Source organism: Pan paniscus, chromosome 21 (genome assembly GCF_029289425.2).
Source record: "Pan paniscus chromosome 21, NHGRI_mPanPan1-v2.0_pri, whole genome shotgun sequence".
NCBI classification, from domain to species: Eukaryota; Metazoa; Chordata; class Mammalia; order Primates; family Hominidae; genus Pan; species Pan paniscus.
Window position 1 is genome coordinate 24,514,364 of NC_073270.2, and position 24,022 is coordinate 24,538,385.

Genomic DNA, 24,022 nt, shown 5'->3' on the forward strand with positions numbered 1-24,022 from the left:
GCTGTGGCTCAACGCCTTGGTTCCCAGCCCCTGGCTGCTCTCCCTGCTCTGAGACTCAGGTCTCCTATAGCAGCAGCTTGCCTGATGGCCTTGCTGTGGCCGCGTCAGCTCCCAGGTACTCCTCTCATCTTCACACCAGCAGGATAAGGAGGCTTCATAAAGGAACTGCGGAAACCCTGCCTGTGTGCACATCCCCAGACAGCCAAGAACTCAGAGGGAGCCGATGCTACTGTTTTATTGCAGGAGGTGGGGGTGTATGCACCGCACACCGGGGCTATGAGAAGCAAGAAGGAAGGAGGGAGGGCAGAGCCCCTTGCTGAGCAACAAAGGCCACCTGCTGCCTTCTCTGTCTGTCTCCTGGTGCAGGCACATGGGGAGACCTTCCCCAAGGCAGGGGCCACCAGTCCAGGGGTGGGAATACAGGCGGTGGGAGGTGTGCGTAAGAGGTGATAGGCACAGGCCAGCCCGGTACAGACCCCTAGGCGTCCTGACAGGTGGATTTTGACAAGGTCATTGTGCCCTGCCAAGGCACAGCGTAGATCTGGAAAGAGCAGAATGCTTTCTGTGAAAGAAAACAGAGGGGACAATCAGTGTGGGTTACTGTTCAAAGCAGAAGATGCCCAGGCACGGGACATCAGAGTGGGAGTGAAGAAGGATGGAGGTGAAACACTGGGCCCTTATCTACCCCTCCACCCACCCCCGCTGATCCCAGAGCACCGCTGGACTGGGCAGTGACTGCTCCATCCCTCTCCCAGGGCTCCAACTCCACCTGGTGGCATTGGGCCCCCACCCCAGCCTGCAGGATTCCTGCCCCAGCACAGCCCTGTGAGGAGCAGCCTGTGCAAGGCCTCGGGAGCCCTAAGGGTAAAGGGCAGGGGGAGGCAGCTCACTGCCCCCAGCTCCTTCCACCTCCAGCCCCCAGGCCAGCACTAGGAAGGGCCAGAGGGAAGAACCCAGGGAACTGGAAATTCCAAGTCATAGTGCATGGGGTGGTGAGGAGATGACAAGGAGAGTGTGGCTCTCCCCTGAGCAGAGACGTCACAAGAAATCCTGGGTCCTTGGAGAAGCTGGTGTTGGGTGAGCTGGGGCAGGTCTGAGGATTTGGCTGCTAACAGGCCTCTAGTACCCTCTAATCTGCTCAGCGTGGCCGTGGCTGTGGGCAGGTGCCTGAGGCTGGGATTAGACAGAGCCCTTTCTCCCTGCCCAGCACCCAGCCCTGCAGCTGCTTCCTGCAGTCCAGTAGGCAACACTCCAAAGCACATAGGGTGGAGCTCCCAGTACCCCAATCCCAAGCTAAAGCCCTCTTAGCAAATCAAATTCATCACTCCTCTCCACACCACCCCGTCTACATGCACACACATAGGCATCTACATGAACTCACCCTAACCTTCACCCATACGGATCTATGCATGAATCCACATACTCCCTCACACATCTATCTACCCACATGCACACACACACAGTGCAGGTAATTCCTCATAATACAGCACGTATGTTCACAGAAACCCCCATGTATGTGAATGTATGTGCACAGACACCCCCACACATATGTGCACACACATATACTCACTCACACACCCACACCTATCCATGCATAAACCCCCACACTTCCCCAACACATCCACACATCCACTTGCACACACTCACGTGCACTTCCCCACACAAACCTATACTTGGAAACACATATGCATCTCCACATGTACACACACTCAGGCACATGCACACGTACCCTGCAGAACATGTGCATCACACACACACACACACACACCCCTCTGCAGTGTATGACTGGCCCTGGACCCATATAAGGCACATACCCTTTTCAGATGTGGCTGGTCATGGAAGGGGCAGTTGTCCAAGTGGGGCTGGGTCTTGGTACACGTGGTTCGGCCCAGCTCCACATCCAAGAAGTAGTTCACCCCAGCTACGATCTACACATGTGAAAGAGTAGGAGGCAGGGACAGCACACTCTGTCAGTTTCTTACACACACAGGCACTTCACTGTGACCGGGTCACTGGGCTTGCCTGGGGCTTCAAGCCTACCTTCATGAGCTGCCCACACTGTCACCTGCAAGGCACACAAGCCACCTCCTCCTGCCAGCTGGCAGGGATGCCATGCCCCAGGCCTCCCCAGTAACTTGTTTCTCTATGCCAATGCCAAGGATTAACTGAATTCCGCTACCTATGACCCAGGGGGCAGGGACACTGGATCTATTCTAGGAAGGTTCTCATGTGATGATGAAATTTTGGCAAACTTCCAGCTCCTGGCATTCAGTCCACAGAGCATCTCATTCCTGCCATTTAACCCAGAGGTATTTTTCCTCATTTCTCACTAGGAGATGAGATGCTCACATACATTGATGTTTTAGGCCAATAAACATTGCTTCCCACGTGCCTCCATTCCAGGTGTGATTTTCAAGGCAATATTTCTAAAGTGAGTCACACACCTGCATGTCTTAGGGTTGCAACTTCAGAAGAGAACTGAATGCTTTCCCTGCACAGTGCCGCCCCCACACATGACTTGTCAGAACTGTGGAGAAGCATGGGATGAGGGACCCTGGGACCAGGGTGCTAGACCTTGCCCTGTGGAACCACACACAAGTCCTGTAGAACCACATGGAAGTCCTGTGATCCCTCCGGTGTCAGTCTGCTCCTCTGTAAAATAGGCTCCAGGGTCCAACGATCTACAGTGCCCCGTGCTTCACTCCCAGTGAGAGAGAGGTGCAGGCCAGCGGGGACCCTACACCAGGGAATGGCCCTCCTGTGCAGGGAGAGGGCCCCAGCTGACGGCTGCAGGAGAAAGGCGGCTGGTCTGGACTCCTCTGAATTTCCAAGAGAAGGTGGAGGAGCTCTAAAGTCTGTGTCACTGTTCGCTGCTCTGCCATGGGATGCAGGTCAAGCTGGGCCTGGTAGCCCTACTGAAGCTCCCTCCCGATCCGACCCCCTACTCCGCTCTGCTGGGTGTCTTCATCTGGCTGAGGTCTAACTCTGCATCAGCTGATAGAGGCAGGGTCAGGCATGCTCCACCCCAGCAGGGACTCAGCTGCCCTGGGATGTAGGGGGTGGTCAGCCGGCCTGAGGGTGAAGGCCGCTAGTCCTAGGGGGCTGTGCCCAGGGGTGTGACTTGGGGAGGGAAGCAGGGCTCTGCAGGACAAGGTGCCAGGCTCACGTGTGGCCCCTGTGGAAAGTACTCTGGGAGGAGGACGAGCCTCATGGCCTAGATCTCATCTTGAGCAGCATCAAGCCCACCCAGAGTCAGCATAGTCTCCATCCACACCTGCTGGACCCTGGGAAATGGCTCGGTCGTGGCACAGACCCAGCTGCTGCTGCAGGTTAAAAGAGGCCAAGGGGACAGGACAGGGCTGAACTCATGCACTCATGGCCCAGGAGCGTCCTAGGGCACGAAGGCCGTCAACAGACAGGGAAAGCTGAATGAGTGTGAGCATTAGATCATGAATGTGTCAGTGCTGATTTTCAAAATGGAATCGTGGTTATGTGAGATATTGCCCTTGTTTTTAGGAAAAACACACTGAAGTGTTTACTTTCAAAAGATTCAGGCAAAAAATGCATATACAGTACATATACACACACCCATATTCACATTCGGAAAGTGAGCTGGGGGGAACAAACAGGGCAAAATGTTAACATCTGTGCTAACATCTGAGGGATCTGGGTGAAAGATCTACAGGGATGCCCTGTGCTATTTTGCAGCTCTGTAAGTCTGAAATTACGTGAGAATAAAAAGTTAAAAGAAACAAAAGTGCTTAAAAATTATTTGGTGTAAGAACAAGGAGGCAGCCAGATGAGGGGCTCTGTTTTTCCTTCTCCTGCCTATTCAGCAGCGCACCCGGAGCCCAGCGTCCCAGGAGGTCGGGACAGAGCTGTGTGGGACGTCCTGTGCCTGCCCCCGCACTGCGGCGCAGCTCGAGCTGGCGTCTGGAAGCTGATCTTAGGCCGGGCGCGGACCTGACTTATCCGTGCGGTTCCAGGCCAGGCCAGACTCAGGGCATTCCCGGACACGCCCGCCAAGGGCTCGGGGGTGACAGCGAAGACCGGGAACAGGGTCCGGGTGAGAAGCCCAGGCGCCGGGGAGGAGCAGCACGGGGTCCGGGAGCAGCGCGGGTGGGGGGGCTGGGACGGCGGGGCCGGGGCTTCGGACCCTGCGGGGGGCGGCACGCACCTGCTTGCGGGCGCGCACCACCTGCAGCGCGCGGCTGTGGTACATGTCGTTGCTGGCTTTGTTGTACTCGCCGACGGCAAAGTCCAGTGCACGCCGCACACCCTCCTCCTCCACGCTGGCGTCCATGGGGCCGCCCACCAGGCGCGGCGGCTTGCCGGGACTGGAGCCGGCCGCGGGGCTCACGGCCAGGGCCACGGCCAGGATGGCCAGCAGGAGCAGCGGGGCGCGCAGGGGCCCGGCCATGGTCGGCTAGGACGCGGGACGCGGGGAGTGGGGCGCAGGCGAGAGGCTGGAGCTAGATAGAGAGGACCCGCTGCGATACCGAGGCGAGGCCGTGAGCCCCGCGAGGCCGGCGACTGCGGTTTTATCCCTTCCGGCCTTCGCCGCCCCACCCCCCCGCGCCCTGCACTCCCTTTTCCGGAACGCCTCGTCGCTCCCACCTCCCTTCTCCCTCCCCGCCTCCCCTGCCTCTCCCCGCCTCCCCTGCCTCTCCCCGCCTCCCCTGCCTCTCCCCGCCTCCCCTGCCTCTCCCCGCCTCCCCTGCCTCTCCCCGCCTCCCCTGCCTCTCCCCGCCTCCCCTGCCTCTCCCCGCCTCCCCTGCCTCTCCCCGCCTCCCGGTCCCTCCCTATCAGTCTCCTCCCATCCCAGCCTCCCCTGCCCCTCCAGGCCTCCCTGTCCTTCCCCATCCATCCCCTTCCCTCCCCTCCCAGCCCCTCCCAGCCCCTCCCGGCCTCCCCTCTCCCTTCCCGCCTCCCCTCTCCCTCCCCTCCTCCCCTGGCCCCCCAGTCTCCCTGGCCTTCCCTATCCATTCCCATCCATCCCCTCCCCTCCCCTCCCCTTCCTCTCCTACTCTCTTCCAGCCTCCCCTGCCCCTCCTATCGTCCCCATTCCTCCCCATCCATCCCAGACCATTCCCACCTCCCCACTTCGGGCTCCTCCATGCCTCCACTCTTCAGGCTCCTTCTCCTCTGTCCCTTTCCCCTTTCAACCCCCAGACACCGCCTCCCATGCCCCTCATCTCCCTCCTCCACTCCTGTCCTTGCTCCCACTTCGCCCCCACCCCAGCTCGGCCCCTCTTCATCGCCCCTCCCTCGTCCCGCCCCTCCTCTGTCTTCCCTTCCTACCCACTCCTGGCCTCTCCCTGTCCCTGTCCCTCCTATCCTCTTCTTTCCCCTCTTCTCACCCCACTCCTGGCACCTCTTCCCCCACCCCTTCCACACCTATGCCCCCCTTCTACCCACTCCACCCCCTCAGCTCCATCTCTTCCCAAAGACCTGTCCCTCCTCCCAAGCTGAGGTCACCCTGCCCTCCAGAGAGGTGTCAAGGCCCCCTGGGCCCTAAAAGCATGCCACCCCCTAGCTTCATTTCCTCAGAAAAGGGAAAGATAGAGGTCTCGGCCTTCCGGAGTCTTCGGGAGTCCTGAGTATCTGTGAGCATTTGGTCAAGGTCTAGAAATCACTAAGGCAGAGGTGTGATTCCAGAGGCCGCAGGAGACTCAGGCCATGCCCTGTGCTAGGGAACTTTTCAAACAGAAGAATTAACCTTTATTTGAGTAAAAAAACTCTGGGTTCTCCTTTCACAACTCCTTATTATTCAATAAACAGACTTTTCACCAGCTTCCCCGTGCACCAGGTGGTCTAGGAGCTAGAGACGGAGCCTGGGTGACCGAGCCATGGACACTACATTGCAGGGCTGCTGCCAGACAGAAATGTGACACGAACCCAGGAGCAATTTAAAACTTTCTGGGAGACACATTTCAAAAAGTAAAAAAGAAACAGGTGAAGGTAATGTTTATAATATTTCTTACTTAACCTAATATATCCAAAATATTATTTCAACACATAAGAAGAATCATTAATAACATAGGTTATTTTATTTTGGGTGTGTGTACTGAGTCTTTGAAATTCCCTGTGTATGTGGGCGTCAATTGTACTGGCCCCATTTCAAGCGCCCTGTGGCCACATGTGGCTGGTGGCTGTGGCACTGCACAGCCCACCATTAGGGTGTGTGGGAGGATGGCGAATAGTGATCAATAATTAATATCAGGAAATTAGTCTCTCTGTTGGAAGTGAGAGTATGGGATAGAGAGAGATGATGCCACTGGACCTGGTCAGGGAGGTCTCTATGAGACTGGAAAGGTGAGAAGCCCTGCCTAGACAGGAAACAGCCCCAGGCAGCGGGAAGGGCCAGTGCAAAGGCCCTGAGGCGGGGCTGGGCATGCCTGCTCCAGGAAGAGGAAGCTCCTGGAGGGAGTGTGAGCAGGGAAGGGAATGACCTGGAGTCTCACGGTAACTGTGGGTGGGGCCGGGTGGAAGGTGCAGTGAGACCCCTTGGCAGGCAGTGGGGGTGTCAGGAGAGGGAGCAGCAGCCACAGGATGAATGTGGGAGCCCACGGGTGTCTCTTGCTCCTCCCCTCTGGGCGTCATGCTGCTGGCGCTGGTCCTCTGCACTGCTTGGAAAACTCACCTGAGTTTAGAACATCACTGTGAGTGAGGTAGAATTTACAGACAACAAAATGTCTAATCTGGGGGATTTCATTAATGCATATACCCGTGTTACCACTTTGTCCAGACCTGTGACATCTGCCTTGCCCCAGACGGTGTGTCCTCCTGCCTCTGCAGCTCACCCTCATGCCCATCCTGCCCTGGCAGCCCCCATCCTGCCCTATAGACTCGTTTGTCGCCTGTCCTTGAGCTTCCCAGAAATGGAGTCCTGCAGAGCAAGCCTGGGTGTGTCTTTGTCCTTTGCTCAGTGTGGCTTTCCAGTGGGCCCTGAGTTCCTTCATTGCCAGGATTGTGAGTTCTCCTTCTCCCCAGACTGAGAGGACCTGATCAGCTGGGTGCCCTGTGGGGTGACAAAGTCCCCAGCTTGGGATGCTGCGGACCTGGGCTGGAATGTGACTCCAGGAGTGGGGAGGGTGGAAGGAGGCTCTGAACAGACAGCTGCTCCCTTTGTTCTCTCTACCCCACCCTCCATGCCTGAAGGTGACCCTGTGGCAAATGCCCTTATGGCGAAGTGGCAGCTTTGCCAGAAACACCAGAAAACTCTGGGCCTTTGCAGGGCACCCAGAGGACTCTCCTGGGAGTGGTGGAGGTGAGGGTCGGCCAGGGTCAGCCCAGACCTGCTGCGATCCTGGGGCTCTGCCATGGCTGGGGCTGGATCAGCAGGAACCCGGCAACGGGAACAATATTACTCATGGATGCTCATGTTCAGTGGTAGGACAGGGAACCTTGTTACCCGAGGCCCAGTGACCATCTCACCCCACTGTCAATCCAGCGTCCCTAGAAAAGCCATGCACCCCAGCAGATACAGCAGGTGGCCCAGATGGTGTTTACTGCTGGGTGAGGGAAGGAAGGTCTTCAAACAGGGCTGCGCATATGCCTCCTAATTAGACAGGAAATGGGGAGAGATTTTCAGAGAAGGGAAAGAGAGGGCAGCCCCTGGCCAGGTGCTTGTGAGCAGAATGGTCATCTCCCAAGTGTGGGAGTTGGTTCTTCTCTGTGGCTCCCACTTTCCCTGGCCACTGGGGCTCTAGTCTCAGGAGGATGGGTTGTGCAGAGGGTAAGCTGAAATACACACAAATCCCCTGTCTTTTGTCATTAGGAAGGACGTGCAGGTCACCCAAATAGCAGGAGCATGGTGGTAGGTGGGGTGTGAGGTAGGAGCTGAAGTGCTGGCCTATTTCCCTGTATGTGATTCCACCGCCGGTGGTCATCCTCTGTCAGGACGTGCCTTGCAGGCACATGCTGCAGGGAGGGTCAGCTGGCCTGATGCAGCGACCTCTCTAACCCTTGTAGGACAGACACCAGTGTAGGGTGCTCTCAGGAGCTGCAGGAGCCGTGTTCAGTATGCTGTAATAGGAAGTGAAAGGTTACAGTAGCTGGGCAGCTGCTCCTGATATTTGGTGACCTTGAGCAAATGTTTTGCCTTCTCTGTGGTCATGTGTCTGGAGAGGTGGACTGCCTTGTAAACTGTTGTGCCTGGGCATCAGTGATGGTGTTTAAACACGATTAAAAGTGACAGAGCAGCCTACAGCTTCAAAGACATGCTACAGAGACACAGAGAGAAACAGTGGACCTAGGACTGAGCCTGGGACCTCCAGCACCCATGTAACTTGGAGGAGTCCAGCTGCCCAGGAGGGGGCATATTTCCCTTCTGCCAGGTGATGAAAGAGAAAGCCGTGGTCTCCCAGGCTGCCTTTTTGACTACTGATCTCATTATCTGAATTAGTAGAGTGAGAAATTAGGTAAATGGCAGAAATTCTCTATAATAAATAAGCAATAATAACAACACTAAACAATGCTATAATAAATAAACGACCAAACACATAAACAGCACCTAAAGGTGCAAGTGGTTAAATCAAGTTGGCCAAGAGTTGAGATTCTGCACTTTGGGTTTTGAGAAATTATCACTCGGTGTCTATAGAAGGAGCTTGGACTAAGCAGCCACGGGTTTTGGTAGCTTCTCAAAGGCAAAGCCCAGGAGCCTTCCTTATGGAGTGCCCGGAGTCCTCTGGGGTCAAGCCTGTCCCTTACACACAGGCTCCCTCCTTCTCCCCTCTCTCTCCCCAACGATGGAGGAAATGCAGATGCTTCTAGACGGTAGGCCAACATTGGTAATGCATTTGGCTCCAATAGAGATGAAGCCACATCATTAGGAAACTGATCCGCACTGGGAAGCCTGCTGGCAGCCTTGCAGACTGAGGCGAGAAAGGGCAGAGCCCGGTGTCTGCGGCCCATTTTGCACTTCATGGGGGATGAGAATCCTTGGGACATTTCTGCTCAGGAGCAAATGTGTAAACGGCGCTCATCATTTTGGATTACAGGGTTAACATTTATTTTCTCAAGGAGTGCATTCACCAGAGCAGAGCCAGTGACTGAAGAACCACATCTGAGTGGAAGGGAGAGAGAGAGAGGCCTCCAGGGACACAGGCTGCTGGCTGGTGCTGCCAGGGCTCCACCTGACTCCCTGCAGAGGCCTGACCACGAAGAAAACAGATGGCTCTGAGGGGGTTGAGCAATCCCTTTGGCATCTCTGAGTGGTCAGTTTACTTTCTAGACCCACGTTCTTGTAACATTCCCCTCTTAGTGTTTCTGCAGCCTTGAATATCAGTTCCCTTAGCAGAGTTCAGTGACCCGGGAGAGTGGTTCCTATTCCTGCCCAGGATCCTGCTAAGCTGACTCACTGGGTGCTGGAGCTGGAGCCCCAGGCCTCCTGCTGCATCTTGTCAGAATCCTGCTAGGTTAGTTTAGCCAGCACTCTCTTCCCTTGATGTCTGCTTAGTAACTTTCCACCTGCTAACACCACCCCTCCACGCCATGTTCCTTGGCTGTAAATCCCACTTATTCTTGTTGTGTTCAGGGTTGAGCTCTGTCTCTCTCTTATTGCGACGGTGTTGACCCCCACCGCGACGGTCTTGAATCAAGTCTCCGTTACCATTTTAATAAGTGTCTACAGAATATTTTTTTTTAACAGTAGAAGCCAGCCAGGCCAAAACTCTGCGCTACCAGAAAATCCTGTTGCCAAGTAAGAGTAAGGGGCTTGGAGGACTAAAAGCAAACAAAAAATGGGAAGAGGGCAGATTGAGCGGGGGTGATGGGAAAGGGACGGGTGTAGGGTAAGGTGGGGCTGTGGGGCTGTGGCATGTGTTTCCCCGAATATTTTATTATGAAAATATTTAAACATTCATCAAAGTTAGAGTAATTTTACAGCAAACACCTATCTACCCACTGCCATGATTCTGTCATTAATATTAGATTTCTTTTTTTCTCTCACCTATCTACTGCTCTGTCCGTCTAAGCATCCTCAATCTGTCTTTTTAAAAATGCATTTTGTAGTAGGTTGCAGACATTAGTATACTCCACTCCTAAACACGTATTAGTATGCGTATCATTAACTAGAGCTCATCATTTATTTATACCTTTTTCACTTGTTATAAAATGTACCTATAGTGAAATGCACGAATCTGAAGCATACATTAACTAAATTTTGACGAAGTCACACTCTGTCAGATACAGAGCATGATCACCCCCCAGAAAGTTCCCGTGTCCCCTTTTCCAGTCAATTGGGGGCCTCACTTCTGAGACAGCCACTGCACCAATGCTTCATTTACTATTGATGAGTTTTGTTTATTGCAGAAGTGCATGCCGACAAATTTTTACATCATGTAGACTTTTACGCTTGCCATTTTTCACTCAGCATGATGTTTTTGAGATGTATCCATGTTAAACAGTATATTCATACATCAGTCTTTGATTGCCACACATGAGGCTCCTGACACTCGCAGCCCTGGATTTCAGGCAGCATTTGCTGTAGTGAGGAGGCAGCTCTCGAGCACTCGGAGTTTTCGCCGCTACTTCCCCTTTCTCCTTTCTAATCTGGACCAGCTGCCCTGCGTTACCCCTACTCTCCCTGCTCCTCCTCTTTCATCTTTCTCTTTCTCCTAAGGTTACTTTCACTTTTTGCTCCAAGCAGAATCTAGAAGGGGGTAAAAGTGTCACCATCAATGGAGCAAAACCCAATTTTCTAAGACAACGAACAGATTTCTCCAACTCTTCTCCATATTTGAAAATAAAAGTTCTTGTATTTTTAGAATCAAATTAGTACATGCTTATTATAAAATGAATAAGAAAATGAATAAAAGTGTAAGAAAGATAAATTACACGTGTGCATGTGAGTTTGTGTGCGCACGCTTTTGTGCGTGTGCCTGCGTGTGTACACGTGTACATGTGTGCATGTGAGTTTGTGTGCACGTGCTTCTGTGCATATGCCTGCGTGTGTACACATGTGTGCATGTGGGTTTGTGTGCGCACACTTCTGTGCATGTGCATGTGTGCATTTTCACCAAACTGAGATCATGTGGTGGTTATAATTTCATGTTGCTTTTTTAAACTTCATTATGTCATGAGCATTTTTCATGTTGTTAAATCGTCTTTGAAAGTTTTGCTTCATTTCCTATTCTGAGTATTCCATAGTTTAGTTTTTAATTTTTTTGCTAATGATAGACTTTTAGGCTATTTCAAATTTTTTTTTCTAGAATGACTAATACTGTGATACACACTCTTACAGAAAAAAAATTCTTGGTGCATAGGTTGTTTTCTTCCTAGAAGTGAAACTTTTGAGTCCGGGGCTACAAAGTTATTTATCTATTTTTTTTTAATGAATCTCAAAAAAAGACTGCCAATAGCTCTTCAGAGAGATACACCTGCCTCAGTCAGGTCCAACTAGCCATGAGGCAGTTCTAGTGGTCAACTGCAGCATTCTGCGCTTTATCTTAGGCGTGAATGTTGGTGAGTGTAACTGTCCTCAGTTGTCATGCTGGGCCTGAGACCATGGGTGGTCCTACCTAAAGGGCAGTGCTCTTTCTAGGCATCGTTTGCACCTGAATCACATCATGGTAGACCCATCTTGTTCTTACTGATCCTTTATAAAAGGTGTTACCTTTTTCATTCTTTCACTTAGTTTAGTAAATATTCATTGAACACCTATGATGTGAGATTCTGACTTTAGCGAGGTAAAAGTTCCGTTTGTGCTTTCAAGAAGTCCTGGGTCTGTAAGGAGAAAGCCATCTAAACAGCTATTTCAACACAGCGTGGTGCAGGTCATCACACGACACTAAAAGGTGCAGATGCTAGTGCCGCGGGTCCAACCCTGGGGGTCTCCTGAGGCACATCTGGGGCTTTAACACCAATGCTGCACCCATGTCTCTAGCATGGATGTCTCCAGCATGAACTCCTGATGAACGTCCAAGTCCATCTCAGTGCCCTTCTCCTGGATGGCTCCAGACACCTGAGGCCACCCAGGCCTTCAGCTGTACGTTGGGCCCACCCCTCCATCTCCCTCGCTCCCAGCCTCTCCTGCTCAGTAAGGGCTGCTCCACCTTTCTGGTTGCTCAAGCCAAAAACCTGGAGTCCACCTTCACCAACTTCTCTTCTCACATCTGATTTATCAGGAAATGTTGCCGGTTCCACCTTCAAAACACATCTAGATGATCTGTTCACTGCCTTTACTTTCATGGCCACCACTAGGCCAGACCACCGCCAGCTGTAGGCAGCATCTGACGGGTAGCCCCAGCAGCCCATGCTCATCTCTGAAGCCTAGAGCTCCTTTTACAACCTTAATCAAATCACGCCACTCTTCTGTTCAAAATTCTCAGACCACATGTGGCTCTTGAGCACTGAGATGTGGCTGGCACATTTGTGATTTTATTGAATATTCATTAGCTTAAGTTTAAAATAGCCACATGAGGCCTGTGGCTGCTGTGCTGAAGGGTGAAATTCTAATGGTTTCAATTCTCACTCAGAGTAAAACCAAAGACCTCCCAATGGGTCCACAGAGCCCTCATGATCTGCCTGCCATATTCTGACCTCCTGTCATACTGCTCTTCTTGCTGCTCCTGGAAGGTATGAAGCATACTCCTGCCTCAGGGCCTTTGCACAAACTGATTCCCACACCTGCAGATCTGTGGTTCTCTTCCTCACCTCCTTCACTCTTTCTATAAAGGTCAGCCTCAAAACAAGGAAATGTAGAGCCAGTGGAAGTAGAACCAGAAACATCCAATGTCAGGCAGGTAATGGTTAATTTATGTCTAATTTATCCAAGAAGAAGGATTTTATGAAAAGAAGAATGAGTGTTAGCCTGAGTCCCCTCCTAGACCATGACTCCTTGCCTGTGGGGTCCCTAAGTGGGCCCAAACATCCTTGGACACACAGTGTAACACCTGCATGCTTGTAACTAGAGTAGTTGTGGCCACATGCCTGTGCATGAAGCACTCGTGGTGATTTTTAAGATAAAGAGGAAATAAGTGGAAAATAGCTATTTGGGAAGGCTGGAATATGGGCCAAAGAAAACAGTATAAAATTAAAGCATAGAGAAGTTTTATCTGGGGGAAGAGAATGAATGTATCATTCTAACATATATGTCCAATGCATTAACCTGGTTCAAGTTAGCTTGCAGGAGTGAAAGAAAAATAAACAATAAAAATGAAAAATCTTATTTTACCTTCATTTATTCCTTCTCTAATGCTCTCGTTTTCTTCATGTGGAACAAATTTTTGATTTATATTGTTTTCCTTCTTGAAGAACAAGACCCAAAGTGATTCATAGGCAAGTTTGAGAAGCACTGTGTCAGGTGCCTGAGGCATGGCAGTTGGTCATAAAGGCTGGTAAAGAAAAATAATTCTGTTCCCTAAATTGAAGCTGTAGTAATTCTGTCCACAGGGACAGAATTCTGAAACAGCAAGGAATGGGTAGTTAGGATCCCTCAGACTCCTCTACTGCAATGTCCTTCACTTACCGGCACTTGAGAAAGGAAAGTAGTAGCAGAGTGTTTGAGACTGCATTTTTTACTTTTACTTTTTGAGATAGGATCTCACTCTGTCACCCAGGCTAGAGTGCAGTAGCACCATCTCGGCTCACTGCAATCTCTACCTCCAGAGCTCAAGTGATCCTCCCACCTCAGCCTCCTAAGTAGCTGGGATTACAGGTGCACGCCACCATATCCAGCTGATTTTGTATTTTTTTTTTTTTGTAGAGATGAGGTTTTGCCATGTTGCCCAAGCTGGTTTCAAACTCCTGGGCTCAAGCGGTTCACCTGTCTCAGCCTCCCAAATTGCTGGGATTACAGGTGCGAACCACCATGCCTGTCCCCAAGACTGGATTTTGAAAGATTTCCAATTTACAGAAAAGTTGCAAAAAGAGATGGTCAGTTTTATTTGTCATCTTGGGTAGACTATAGTCCCCAGGTTTTCAGTCAAACGCTAATGTAAGTGTTGTTGTCCAAGTAGTTTGCAGAAGTGATTAAAGTTAACAATCAGTTGAGTTTAAGGAAGGGAGATTATCCTAGATGACCTGGGTGGACTTGATGCAATCAGTCCAAAGGTCCTAAAAACAGAACTCAGTTTCCCTGAGGAGGAAGAAATTGTGACTGTGGACAGCAGTGTCAGTTTGTGTCTGAGAGCCCCAGCTGCCCTTCCTGAGGATCTACCTTTTTTGTTCCTGCCAGCTACCACGACTGCATAAGCCGATGGCTTACAACAAGGCACGCCTTGGAGATATTGCGGGTTCTGTTTCAGACCACCACAGTAAAGTGAATTTTGCAATAAAGTGAGTCACACATACTTTTTCATTTCAAGTACATGTAAAAGTTATGTTTACACTATACTGTAGTCTATTAAGTTTGAAATAACATTCTATCTAAAAACAATATATATACCTTTGTTTAAAAATACTTTATTGGTAAAAAATGCTAACAATCATCTGAGCCTTCAGTGAGTTAAAATCTTTCTGCTGGTGGACAGTCTTCCTTCAATCCAATGGCTGCTAATTGATCAGAGTGGTGGTTGTAAAGGTTGGGGTGGCTGTGGCAATTTCTTAAGATAAGACAACAATGAAGTTTGGCACATTGATTGACTCTCCCTTTCACCAAAGATTTCTCTGTAGGCCCGGCACGGTGGGTCATGCCTGTAATCGCAGCACTTTGGGAGGCTGAGGGGGTGCGGATCACTTGAGGTTAGGATTTCAAGACCAGCCTGGTCAACATGGCATGGAAAACCCTGTCTCTATTAAAAATACAAAAAAAAAAAAAAAAAATTAGCCAGGCGTGATGGCACAGGCCTGTAGTCCCAGCTACTTGGGAGGCCGAGGCAGGAGAATCACTTGAATCTGGGAGGCGGAGGTTGCAGTGAGCTGAGATCATGCCACTGCACTCCTGCCTGGGTGACAGAATGAGACTCCGTCTCAAAAAAAAAAAAAAAAAGAGAGATTTCTCTGTAGCATGAGATGCTGTTTGATAGCATTTTACCCACAATAGAACTTCTTCCAAAATTGGAGTCAGTCCTCTCAAACCTTGTCACTGCTTTATCATCTAAGTTTACATAATAGTTTAAATCCTTTGTTGTCATTTCAACAATTTTCACAACATCTTCACCAGGAGTCGATTCCATCTCAAAAAACGGCTCTCTTTGCTCATCCACAAGAAGCAGCTCCTCATCTGTTCAAGTGTTACCATATGATTGCAGCAATCCAGTCCCATCTTCGGCTCTACTTTTCAATAAGTTTTTATTTATTTGCATTATTATTTCAATAGCTTTTGGAATACAATAGGTTTTTGGTTGAATGAGTGGATGGATGAATTATGTAGTAATATAGTAATAAAACAGTTCCTGGATGAGTTATATAGGGTGAATTCTGAGATTTTAGTGCACCCATCACCTGAGTAGTGTACATTGTACCCAATATGTAGTTTTTTATCCTTCACCCCCCCATCCCAGCCTCCCATTTCTGAGCCTCCAAAATCCACCATATCACTCCTTATGCTTTTACATACCCATAGCTTAGCTTCCATTTATGAGTTAGAACATGCAGTATTTGGTTTTCTTTTCCTAACTTACTTCACTTAGCATAATGGCCTCCAGCTCCATCAAAGTTGCTGCAAAAGACATGATTTCATTCTTTTTTATGGCTGAGTAGTATTCTATGGTACCACATTTTCTTTATCCACTCGTTGATCAATGGGTACTTAGGTTAGTTCCATGTCTTTGCAATTATTAATTGTCCACTTGTAATTATTGTTCTCTTTCTCTTTCTACCATATCTGCAATTACTTCCTCTGCTAAAGTCTTGAGTCCCCCAAAGTAATTTATGAGTGCTGTAATCAACTTTTTCCAAACTTCTGCTAATGTTGATATTTTGACCTCCTCCCATAAATCGCAAATGTTCTTAATAGCATTTAGAATGGATAATCCTTTCTAGAAGGTTTCAATGCACTTTTCCTTGATCCATCAGAGGAATCGCTATCTATGCCAGCTGTAGCCATATTAAATGGATCTCTTAAATAATAAAACATGAAAATCAAAATTACTCCAGGATCTATGGGCTGCAGAGTGGATTTTGTGATAGCAAGCATGAAAACAAAATTAATCTCCTTGCACATCTCCATCAGAGCTCTTGCGTAACCAGGTGCATTGTCAATGAGCAGAGATTTTTTTTAAGGATTTTTTTTTTTTTTCTGAGCAGTAGGCCTCAAAATTGGGCTTAAAATACTCAGTAAACTATGCTGTGAACAGAAATGCTATCTTTGTTTTATCTGTAGAGCATAGATTTATCATAATTAGTAAGGGTTGTAGGATTTTTGAAATGGTAAATGAACATTGGCTTCAACTTAAAGTCACCAGCTGCATTAGCTCCTAACAAGAGAGTCAGCCTGTCCTTTGAAGTTTTGAAAACAGGCTTTGACTTTTCCTCTCTAGCTACAAAAGAAGGTGGTAACTTCTTTCAATAGAAGGCTGTTTCTTCGACATTGAAAATCTGTTGTTTATTGTAGGCAGCTTCATCAATGATCTTAGCTAGATCTTCTGGATAGCTTGCTGCAGCTTCTACATCAGCACTTGCTGCTTCACCTTGCACTTTTACGTTATGGAGATGGCTTCCTTTCTTAAATGTCATAAGCCAATCTCTGCTAGCTTCAAACTTCTGCAGCTTTATAACCTCTTCCAGCCTTCATAGAAGAGAGTTAGGTTCTTGTTCTAAATTAGGCTTTGGCTAAAGGGAATGTTGTGGTTGGTTTGATCTTCTATTCAGACCATTCATACTTTCTCCATATCAGCAATAAGGTTATTTCACTTTTTTTGAGACAGGGTCTTGTTTTGTCACCCAGGCTGGAGTGCTGTGATGCAATCATAGTTCACTGCAACCTTGAACTTCTGAGCTCAGTCCTATTGCTTTAGCTTCATGGGTTGCTGGGACTACAGATGCACATCACTGCATCTGGCTAATTGTTTTTATTTTTTGTAGAGACAAAGTCTCACTTTGTTGTCCAGCCTGGTCTTGAACTCCTGGGCTTAAGTGATCCTCCTGCCTCAGCCTCCCAAAGTGCTGGGATTACAGGTGTGAGCCATTGCACCAGGCCTATTTCACTTTCTTGCTATTTGCAGGTTCACTGGAGTAACACCTTTAATTGCTTTCAAGAATTTTTCCTTTTTATTCATAACTAGGCTCTTTGGCACAAGAGACATAGCTTTTGGCCTGTCTTGGCTTTCAACATGCCTTCCTTGCAAAGCTTAAATCAGTTCTAGATTTTCGTTTAAAGTGAGAGATGGTGGAAGAGATGGTGCAACTCTTCCTTTCACTTAAACACTTAGAGGCCAATGTAGGGTTATGAATTGGCCTATGGTTTTTTTCTTTCTTTTTTTCTTTTTTTTCCAGAGATGGAGTCTTACTCTGTCACCCAGGCTGGAGTGCAATGGCTTGATCTCCACTCCTGCAACCTCCGCCTCCCAGGCACAAGAAATTCTCCTGCCTCAGCCTCCCAAGCAACTGGAATTACAGGTGTGTGCCACCACGCCAGGCTAATTTTTGTATTTGTAATAGAGACGTGGTTTCACCATGTTGGCCAGGCTGGTATTGAACTCCTGACCTCAAGTGATCTGCCCGCCTTGGCCTCCCAAAGTGCTATGATTATAGGCATGAACCACTGTGCCCAGCCTAATTGGCCCAATTTTAATATTGTTGTGTCTCAGGGAATAGAGAGGCCCGAGGAGAGGGAGAGAGATGGGAGAATGGTTGGTTAGTGGAGCAGTCAGCACACATAGATTAAGTTTGCAGTCTTATGTGGGTGCTGCTCATGGCACCCCAAAACAATTACAATAGTAACATCAAACATCATTGATCACAGATCATCATAGCAGATATAATCATGATAAAAATGTTTGAAATATTGTGAGAATTACAAAAGTGTAACACAGACACATAAAGTGAGTACATGCTCTTGGAAAAATGGTGCCAATAGACTTGCTCCTTCTGGGTTGCCACAAACTTCCAATTTGTAAAAAATGCAATGTCAGCAAAGGATAATAAAATGAAATATGCCAGTATATCTCTTAATATATCTCTCTTACGAGGTCTGTAAGTTGGTATATGGTATTAATTTAACATATATGGATTAATACCATATAGCAACTTACAGTCCTCGTAAGAGAGAGGTTGAACCCTGAGTGATACACATCCATATGCCAACTTTAGCATTTGCTTCTATTTTATATATACATACATATATTATAAATATTTATATATATATATACACATATATATACACACACACACATATACATATTAGAGGGTAAGTTGTAGATATTATGGCTTTTTACCCCTAAATACTTCTGCCTAAGAAAGAAGTTCTAGCTTGGTGCAGTGGCTCATGCCTGTAATCCCAGTACATTGGGAGGCCGAGGTGGATGGATCACCTGAGGTCAGGGGTTCAAGACCAGCCTGGCCAACAAGGTGAAACCCCGTTTCTACTAAAAATACAAAAAATTAGCCAGGTATAGTGGCAGGCACCTGTAATCCCAGCTACTCAGGAGGCTGAGGCAGGATAATCGCTTGAACCCAGGAGGCAGAGTTTGCAGTGAGCCGAGGTTGAGCCATTGCACTCCAGCCTGGGCAACAAAGAGCGAAACTCCAACCCAAAAAAAAAAAAAAAAAAAAAAGAATAAAAAAGAAAGAAGTTCTTCTGAAGAAAAGGCTTTTTGGTACTTGTTGTCACGTAATTATCAGATTTAGGAGATTTAACACCAATACACAATTATCTAATAGTAGTTCTTTTAAAAATTTATCCAGTTATCCCGAAGATATCCATTCCAGCATTTTCCCATCTGCTCCCGGATCAAATCCAGGATCTCACTTTGCATTTTGTATCATGTTGCTTTAATGAACGTGCATGGGAACAACTGCTGTCCTGTTTTTGTCCTCCATGTCATTGACAATTTTTGAGGAATACAGAACAGTTGTTTTTACAATAATATTTTACATAATTTATAACCTTATAAATTTGAGTCTTTTTGTTTCTTGATGATTAGACTTGAGGCCAACACTTTTGACAGAAGCTTCGCCTGGGTGAGGCTGTGTCCTCCTCAGTGCATCACATCAGGAGGCCCAGGATGTGAGTTTGTCCTGTTACTGGTAACTTGATGTTGATCATGATTTAAGGCAGTGTCTGCAGGTTTCTCCATAAGTTTCTCCATACTTATTGTTAATAAGTGACCTATGGGGAGATGCTTGGAGACATTATAAAATACCCTGTGCACCAGTCACTCCCCCCAGTGGTTTTAGTGTCTATTGATGACTCCATCCAAGTATGTTATTGTTCTGTGGTTGCTTCCAGGCTTTTAAATGCTGTTCTTTGATTCAGCCTGCAGCAGGCTGTTAGGGAAGGCTCTTCCTTCCTAACACAGAGTCCCAAAACACTGGGCTTCAAGGGAGGTGGTGGTATATCCCTGTCTACAAAATATTTTGTGCACTTCCTTTTTCCTGAGCAAGATTTAAGGTACTCTGGGCATGTTTTGTTAGGACACCTCTTTTTAAGACCTGAAGATCTTATGGAAAATGGCAGCCTTCCATTTTAGCTGTCAAAGTCTACAGGCTTTAACTATGCCAGCTGGTGGCTGGAAGTGGGTCCAGGCAACAGTTCAAAGTCAGAAGCCTGAGCTCTGTGTCCTTCAGAGGGCTGGTGGCAGCTTGTGCCTGGGCATCTCAGCCCTGGAGGGGAGTCAGGAAGGAGCCCCTGAAGGGGCGAGCCAGTAGCTGACTCTGGGCCAGTCCAAGGCCCCCACACACGACCCAGGCCCAGGCCCTGCCTCCCTATGGTGACCGTGCTGCTGAGCTGAACTCCAAGGGCTGCTGCTCCTCCAGCACTATGGTGAGGGAGAACTTGATCTTTTTTGAGACGGAGTCTCACTGTGCTGCCCAGACTGGAGTGCCATGGGGTGATCTCATCTCACTGCAACCTTCCAGGTTCAAGCGATTCTCCTACCTCAGCCTCCTAAGTAGCTGGGACAACAAGTGCTTGCCACCACACCCGACTAATTTTTGTTTTTTAGAGACAGGGTTTCACCATGTTGGCCAGGCTGGTCTCGAACTCCTCACTTCAGGATTTGATCTTCTTAGGCACTGTGGGCCTCTCCTCCCTCTCTCCCTCTACTTTCCCTTTGGCCCTCACCCATTCTCTGCCATCTGTGCTCTCTTAATTCTGCAGTGGTGGCCACCCTTCCTCCACTCTATGGCCCCGGGACCCTCTCCTTCCTCCCCTCCAGTGTCAGATCAAGGGAGGCCACATGGAGACTGCCCATGGCTGACCATGCCCTAGAGGGTCTCACCCCAGTCACAGAGCAGACTCCTGTGGGGAGCTATGCCAGGCACCTCCCGCAGGGTTTCTGCTTTAACTCCTTGCGGGGAGGCCCAGGCATTCATCGCTTTCAACCTGCACAGGTGATTCTAGAGTCAGACAGGAAGTGTCAAGGGCCATGGATTAAAAGGTCAAAGCACAAGCTCCATGAGACAAGGAACTAATCTCTCCTCAGTCTAAAAGTCACATCAAAGATTTAGCAGTCAAGGATGGGGGGAAATTCTGCTGTGCATTTATTTTAATTCCCTACCAGGGCAGGCCTGAGGTTTTCTCTGGGATCCCACCAAGCCCTGCTTGAGCTGAAAAGCAAGAAGCACAGGTAGCAGGTAAATTCAGGTGCTCCTTGGAGCAGCTGTTAAGCTGGGGCTATGAGGCACTGCCTGGATCCAAGTCTCTAAAACAGAACAATTGCACTAAGATATTAAGAATACACACACCCACATCTTACCAAATGTTTTCATTTTCACAAGAAAAACACCATGTGCTGAGTCTTAGCTGCAAATCCTGTGAAAATCCCAGAAGGCATGGCTCACAAGTTCAGACTTGTATCACATGCACATTACAGAAGGCGAGGCTTCTCTAAGCCCCAGGGCAGGTGGGTAATAGAGACCAGCACTGCAGCAAATTCCAACATGCATCCAATCATGGTCTCAGTTGGCTACCTGGCTGTGTTGAGAAGCCAAACTCTCAGCAAATGTTACTCATAATTTGCAAGTCAGAAGTCTCCATTCCCACCCTCTGGTTGTGCTGACCCAAATCCCGCTGGCCAGGCAAGAGTCCAAGGGCTGTGTGGAGATATGGGGCCAGGAGAGCTGTGGCAGAAAGGTCATCCTATTACTATGTAGGATTCTTTCTAACATAGCCACCATAGTGTTCAGGAAATTTAATTCCACATCACCCCGAGACTGTGAGAACTAGTGAAAAGAGGTCCTGATGGAGGGCAAGGGAGTGGGGAGGACTTGGATGGGGCAAGGCTGGGAATAAAGAGGTAGAGGCAGGAATGGAGGGTGGGGCAGAAAAACAAAGGTTTTTAAGCTAACTTGCTATTTACCTGCACCCGGTCCTCTTATATGTGCTGCCTCATTTAACCTTCAAACAACCCCGGGTGACATTTCCCCTGTCTTATAAATATTAAAACAGAAAACTGAAGACAGGCACATCCTTCACAGTTAGGCAGAAAGGGGATGCAAACCAAGTCTGTTCCTTTTCTGCAGAAGTGGGAAATGTGCCAAGTGCAGAGACAGGGGTCTGGAAGACCAAGGAGGAGGCAGATAGGGGAACTGGGAAGGGAGGGACCCCTGCAAAACCAGGAACCCCACATGCATCAAGCCAGAGCCTGAGGAATGAGGGAGGCCCTCGTGTTTGCTTTGCCAACTGCGGTACAGATAACGGGAAAATAACCTGGCCTATCTTTATTTGTAAGCATCCAGATATTCTGGCAATCGTTTATGTAACCCTCAGCTTACACTTGCTTCTCAGTGACATTAAACTCAAGTCCTAAGATCAGAAGAGCTAAATCAATGACAAAACATGCTCAGGGTTTTGGTGGTGATACTTCAAGGAGAAGAAGAAGTTAGTGCAGAGAATACACTTTTTAATGATATGATCAGTGGTGGGAATCAAAATCTTACCCCGAAGGAGTTTATTAAAACAAGTAACTGATGTTAGAAAATGTTCTTTCTGGCTCCTTGCAGAATCCTTTGGGGATTCTGAAGCAAATTTCTTAAGCAGTCTGAATTCTCAAAATTTAGTCCAACATTCTTCATTAACAGGCCTGGGTAAATGCAAGCTTCGTCCCTTCCAGAATTTAAATTTCTCCTTATGAGAACAGAAGAGGGTAGAATAAAGGAGTTTATTGTCAGCCCACACTCTCGTACTTAAAACTCAGGGCAGAAATCTCAGGCTGGCACCATTGCCACTTCACTTGGATGGAGAGCAGCATCTGGAATATGTTAGAAAAGGCCTTGCTGTGCTGCAGAAACCGGAACATGGGGCTTGGTCCAGGACTCAGCCCGGAATTGGCTAAATACACAACACTTTTGTAAAACGGCATTGACATAGGCTTTTGTTTCTCCTCTGCTTCGAACCCCACGCACGCTCATTTGGTGCCCAGCCTGACACCCACCCCCGCACCCCCACATAGGTGATCCGGACTTGGCTGCTGGGGCTGCAGGGATGCCAGCCCGTCAGGCAGGGCTCCCCCTGAGGACTGGGGGTTGGGGTTCCCTCAGCCCCCTCGCTTCCTGGGCTGCATTGAGAGGGCCGGTGTTGCCTTCTTTTCACTTCCTCACTGAGAGACTGGAAAAGGGCCAGACCTCTCTCACCCCTCGGGAGGAAGTTCAGTTCTTTTCCTTCCCTCTTTCACTTCCCCCTGCCAAGCCTGGAGCACGCGAAGGACCGGCCGAGGGTGGGCAGGCCCCGCCCTGTGCTCACCAGCGGCTGGGCAGTCTGGGCGGAGGAGGGCACCAGCAGGAGAGAGGTCCTACAACTCCGAGTTCGGCAGAAAGGCCTCCCCGGGAGGGGCTGGGAGCTCCCCCAGCAAAGGCAGGCACTTCCCCTCCCTTTGGCCACTTGGCCCTGGAGGGCTTCTTTGGAGATAAATCCCACAGAAGGGGAGGGGAAATTATGTAACTCAGGGAAAAACGCTATGTGGAGTCCCATGTACTCACAATCTCTCTGGAGGAAACTAGGCTTCACCGTCGCCAGGTGACAACGAAATGCCCTAACCCCGGGCTGCCAGCAGCACAGGGCCATGGAATCCAGGGTGAAACCAGCTCTGAGCTGAGGGGTGTGTAAAATGCAGGTTCTGATTCGGTAGCTCCGGGGCGGGCCTGAGCTCTGCATTTCTGATGCTCCCAGGGATGCTGATGTTGCTGGTCTGGGGACCGCTCTGAGGTCAGGGCTGTGGAGGGCAGGCACCAGGCTGAGCAGAGGCACTGCTGGTGCTGAGTCAGCTCTTCCCGCAGCCCCTGAGGTCTGGAGTGCTTCCCGTTGGGAGATTTACTAGTTTTCTTGCTTGGCTACCCCGGCATTAACAGGTACGGTAAATGGGAATACATGGCTACAGTTGAGTTCTAGTGGGCGAAATGTCCAGTTACATGTTAGCTGCAACCCTTAACAAGCAGAAGTGAATAATCTATTCGGCTACTCCACAACACAGAATGTGTGCCTATGTTTCGTATGATAGCACGAAAGTAAAGCCTTAGAATTACTAATGACTCTGAAGCCTCCAGTTATTTTAAAGGTGCCGTCCTAGTTATCTCTTGGAAATAAATTGAGAAAAAACAACCCTTTCACAGTAGCCCAGTGACCTTTCTACAAACTTACGCTTGTGAAGGAGGAATCTTTAATATTTTAGATCCTTAGCCAAATGTAACATTTTACTTTAATTTTCTGGACTGGACATTTGCAGCTTTAATGTTTAATTTTGGGGGGCCAAGTCATGTCTAAACGGGCTTATTCTTTGAGATCCCCCCTTTTGCATGTTGTGGAAAAAGTCAGAGCTTCCCCTGTACGGAAGCTGAAGAAGCCAGACGCCTTGTCTTCCTGGTCCCAGAAGGTAGGGCATGACACTCATCTTCAGGTCAACCAATCAGATATTCCAATTCTGGATTTTAAATTGGGAATGGATTATATAAAGAGACGGGACAGTGGGCTAGGAGAGGGGAA

The 24,022-nt window shown here is 48.9% G+C and overlaps 1 protein-coding gene and 1 long non-coding RNA gene across 3 annotated transcripts in view; one reads left to right on the plus strand and one right to left on the minus strand.

The window, feature by feature from the left end:
* Window positions 1-219: 219 nt before the first annotated feature.
* Window positions 220-4,652, minus strand: CST3 (cystatin C). Of its 2 annotated transcripts, XM_024926865.3 has the most exons (3): window positions 4,178-4,652; window positions 1,815-1,928; window positions 220-562 (listed from the first exon to the last, which is right to left on the minus strand). In XM_024926865.3, exons 1-3 carry the CDS (start codon window positions 4,418-4,420, stop codon window positions 479-481), a joined length of 441 nt encoding a protein of 146 aa, XP_024782633.2. In that variant the 5' UTR covers window positions 4,421-4,652; the 3' UTR covers window positions 220-478. The 2 variants fall into 2 exon arrangements, with proteins under 2 accessions (XP_024782633.2, XP_063456945.1); XM_063600875.1 differs by having other exon boundaries at window positions 220-1,928; window positions 4,178-4,591.
* The window catches only part of LOC117977137 (uncharacterized), a 38,763-nt gene continuing 18,649 nt past the window's right edge, over window positions 3,909-24,022 (plus strand). The window contains exons 1-2 of the long non-coding RNA XR_004668111.3: window positions 3,909-4,066; window positions 5,782-5,961. This is a non-coding gene — a long non-coding RNA (uncharacterized LOC117977137). The remainder of the gene's footprint in view (window positions 4,067-5,781; window positions 5,962-24,022) is intronic.